At 25.9% G+C, this 3798-nt stretch overlaps 1 protein-coding gene across 1 annotated transcript; it reads right to left on the bottom strand.

Annotated features, from left to right (window-relative positions):
- Positions 1 to 1380: 1380 nt before the first annotated feature.
- On the bottom strand, positions 1381 to 3146 carry LOC129612107 (uncharacterized). Its single transcript, XM_055525617.1, has 3 exons — positions 2787 to 3146; positions 1928 to 2146; positions 1381 to 1847 (listed from the first exon to the last, which is right to left on the bottom strand). Exons 1-3 carry the CDS (start codon positions 2823 to 2825, stop codon positions 1494 to 1496), a joined length of 612 nt encoding a protein of 203 aa, XP_055381592.1. The 5' UTR covers positions 2826 to 3146; the 3' UTR covers positions 1381 to 1493.
- Positions 3147 to 3798: the final 652 nt, after the last annotated feature.

The raw sequence follows: 3798 nt of genomic DNA, 5'->3' as shown, positions 1-3798 counted from the left end.
TGGGATGCCGATATAACCGGTGGGATAGTCAAAAAAAAGACAAAGTACGCTTTCAACCTCTAAAAAATTTTTAGCATTGCAAATTTCATGTTATTTTAATCAACTATTTGTAATTAAATTAGTTTACGATAAATTTTTTTCAATTATCAATGAAAATAAATTCTTATATTACAGGTTTAGATTAGAACCATGTAGGCTTGCCCAAATGGCATGTTAAAGGAAAAAGAGCAATTATAAAATGTAATATAATTTTATTCATAATTCCAATTAACCGTTAAAACTTTTTATTTAATTACTGAGAATGTAATTATTTTATAAAATTTCAAAATTTTTATGCAAATTTAAATACTCTAGCTGATATTCGTTTAAGTACGCAAATTCGGCATTAACTTCCCAGATTAAATCGCAGGCTTCCATTCTCGATAATGCTCGGGAAAATAGGGCTGTAGTAAGAAAATACTATAGATTTTGTATATTATAAACACAAATAAAAAAAATTTTTACTCGATTGTATATAAAAATATCAACCTTAACAAAAAAAGGATCTTTTCAATTACAAACTTAAGAACGTAACAAAAATAAGAAAAAAAATGAAAAAAAATTTTTTTCCAATGTTTAGCTGCTTAAAGAATGCAAAGGAACAAAGTAACTTTTTTTTATTACCTTTTATTAAAAGTCTAATCACCGTAAAGGTCCGCAATCACATAATTTTTCGAATCAACAACAAGAAAAAAATAAAAAGAACAAAATTTTATAAAATATTAAAATGGAAATTAACTATTCATACAAATGAAAATATCCTTGCTGAGGATAGCAATTGAATCGTATTACTATTGAAAATAAGGGTGTATCCAAATCGGGATTTACCATTTTTTGACATTAATATAATGAGGATATCTCTGATGGAAAAGGATATAAAGATTTTATATATGTATTCAATATTTTTTTTTTCTGATCATTTATTATGCTTCCAGGTTTATAGTAAATTTAGGTTGTATTTGTGTATGAAAGGCATATGCACATAGAAAACGTATTGTTCGCGCCAAAATTTATGTTTACTTGTTTGATTTATTTGTACATGCGCATTGCGTATCGCATGTGTATTTTTTACCCTCTATTAATTCTAATAGTAAAGTACATCATTCCACATGTGCGCGCAAAATTTATTTGTTTTGAAATATTTTTATATCCTTATAAAATAAAGAATAGAATCTCAAGGATTCAATAAAGAAAGTATACAACTTGTTTTTGGGTTTCATTGTACTTTTACAATAAAAGAAAACAGATATTTCGCGCTTAAAATTTTTTAATGACAAACAAGATTTACAAAATTTTGCAAGATTTTTAGGTAAAAATAGTTGCAATTTCTACATGCGAATATAGTTGAATGTAAAAAACAATTGTTGATGGAAAATGAGCCTACCTTTCTCTTATAATTAAATTAATTTAATTCTGAGACAATTTCAATATTAATTTTCTTTTATACATTATTTTTAATTAGATCTCTTCAGTAATAAAAGCAACACTAATCCAAAGGAGAACAAAAAATAAATAATTATAATCACAGGTGGAACGGGCCTTTTCTTAAAAAACTCTGCATTCTTTCCAGTAGAGTTTCCACTTTTGCTTTTTTCGTATTGGAATTCATCATAAATTCTTAGGTCTTCAATATTTTTACTCATATCGGCCAATACAAAATTTGAAACATCTTTGGATCGCTTTGATTTACTTGTAATATGACTCAATGAATTGTAATTGCTATTGCATTGTTCAACATCTTTCAAAAGACAACATTTATGCAAACTTTCAGCTAGATTCTTTGAAAATTTCATTATTTTTAAGTCAAACTAAAATACAAAAAAAAAATTGAACAAGTTGTAGTTATATTTTTTAAAGCTAAAATTACAGTATTTTTTAATAAACTTACTGGAACCATTTCATTATTGTTATCATCATCTGTTAAATGTCCGATAGAAAATATTAATTGATCCAAAAGAAGCTTTTTATTAAAATCTATATCAGTTCCATGAGTATAAATTGAAGTTCTTTGTAAAATCTTACAATCTAAAAATGTTTTTAATCTTATGCCACAAAAACTTGGTTTGTATAAGAAATATTTGAAAGTATGCCACTTCCCGTCGAAAACCTACAATAATAATAAAAATATTGTGTCAAGAACTTTGTTGGGCAGCTGTTAAAATTTTATAATTATAACAATAAGAATTTTAATTATATATACTTATAATCATATAGAGTCTAAATATGCTATATGATTTATTTAGAATTTATTTCAAGAATGTAAACTGTTTGAATTCTTAACACAGCGTTATCAAAATTTTAAAATTTTTGTAACTATATCAAAATTTAATGTTATTTCGAGTTCATTGTATTGAGATTAAAGAGATATGTACATACATTGTATGTGTAGCGCTGTGTACTTTTTAATTTGATTAGAATTGATTTGATTTACGCACGTATTCACATTCTTATTGTCATATAGATGCAAAGTATTATACAAACAAGTAATTTTCAAAATTGATGCGATACCTAATATATTTTCTTCTATCTCCATACGTATAACGAAATTACTTTAAATCTTGGTGATCTTATGGAATAATCATGAAATTATTAAGAATTTTTAACAATATCGTATATTTTTAATAACTTAACTACTCTAACATCTGAACTGCTTTAAATAACAATTATATATTGGTAGAAGAGCACACATTTTTAAATTATCAAAAATTTAAATTATTCTCATTAGTTTTATTCACACACATACTTACATTAATCTTTTTTATATCAAATGTATGAAGGGTTTGCATTTCATTTCGTTGATACTCCCATTGAATGATTTTTTCTCGTTGATAAAATTTCACTGATAATCGAAATCGATTAAGGTCATCTTGTAAATTAATTAAAGTAAAATTTAATCCAATTAAATCGGTAAATTTTATTTCATTAAAACGGAACGAGCTTTCAAAAGAATGACTTAATTTACTCTGATTAAAATATTTGGTAGCATCAATCGAAATATTGTCATCTTTCTCTATCCTATATATTAACTCATGGTCAATAGTAAAGACTTTCTTCTGTTGTAAATCACTTGTTACATCATAATCAGCTTTATAAAATATTATCAAATACAATTCGTGTTAAAAAATATTTTAAAATTTAAAATTATATTTTGAAAAACATACCGAACTTCTTCTTGATTAACTTGTAATTACTATTTTTTATATATTTACTATAAGTACGTACTTACGAGTGATTTCACTTGATTAAGATTTTTTATTAAAAAAATCATGAGATAGACTATGAGCATCTCCATATGCGATAAAAGTTTAATGTAAACTAAACATATAAATAAATTGATTAAAAATTTTAATCAATAACTCGACCTGCATGATTAGACTGGCCAGATACCCTTTTTGGAAACAAAACAAGTAAAAACGTTTCAGATGATATAAGGCGACCGAATTATACACTGCACTTTGACAATTGTTGCAAATACTCGAACCTGTCAAGCTAATCATGGATGTGTCTGACCTATAATTGGACACAGAACTGCCAAGTTTCATGAATCTAACGTTTTAAATTTTTCTGAATATTGTATGGTAACTGAATAATGTATGTCATGTCAGGGATATATGTGACCCGAAATTGGACACACGACCACCAAGTTTCAGGAATGTAGCTTTATTATTTTTCCGAATATATAAAATTAGCATTTGGAGTTCTATGGCAGTTACTCGAACTAGTGCAGCCATTCCAATAAAATTTTCAGAACGCATGTAA

This window comes from Condylostylus longicornis, unplaced genomic scaffold, assembly GCF_029603195.1.
Source record: "Condylostylus longicornis isolate FDR11 unplaced genomic scaffold, ASM2960319v2 ptg000004l, whole genome shotgun sequence".
NCBI lineage: Eukaryota > Metazoa > Arthropoda > Insecta > Diptera > Dolichopodidae > Condylostylus > Condylostylus longicornis.
The sequence above is the reverse complement of the archived record's forward strand: the minus strand, read 5'-3'. Positions and strand labels throughout refer to the sequence as shown.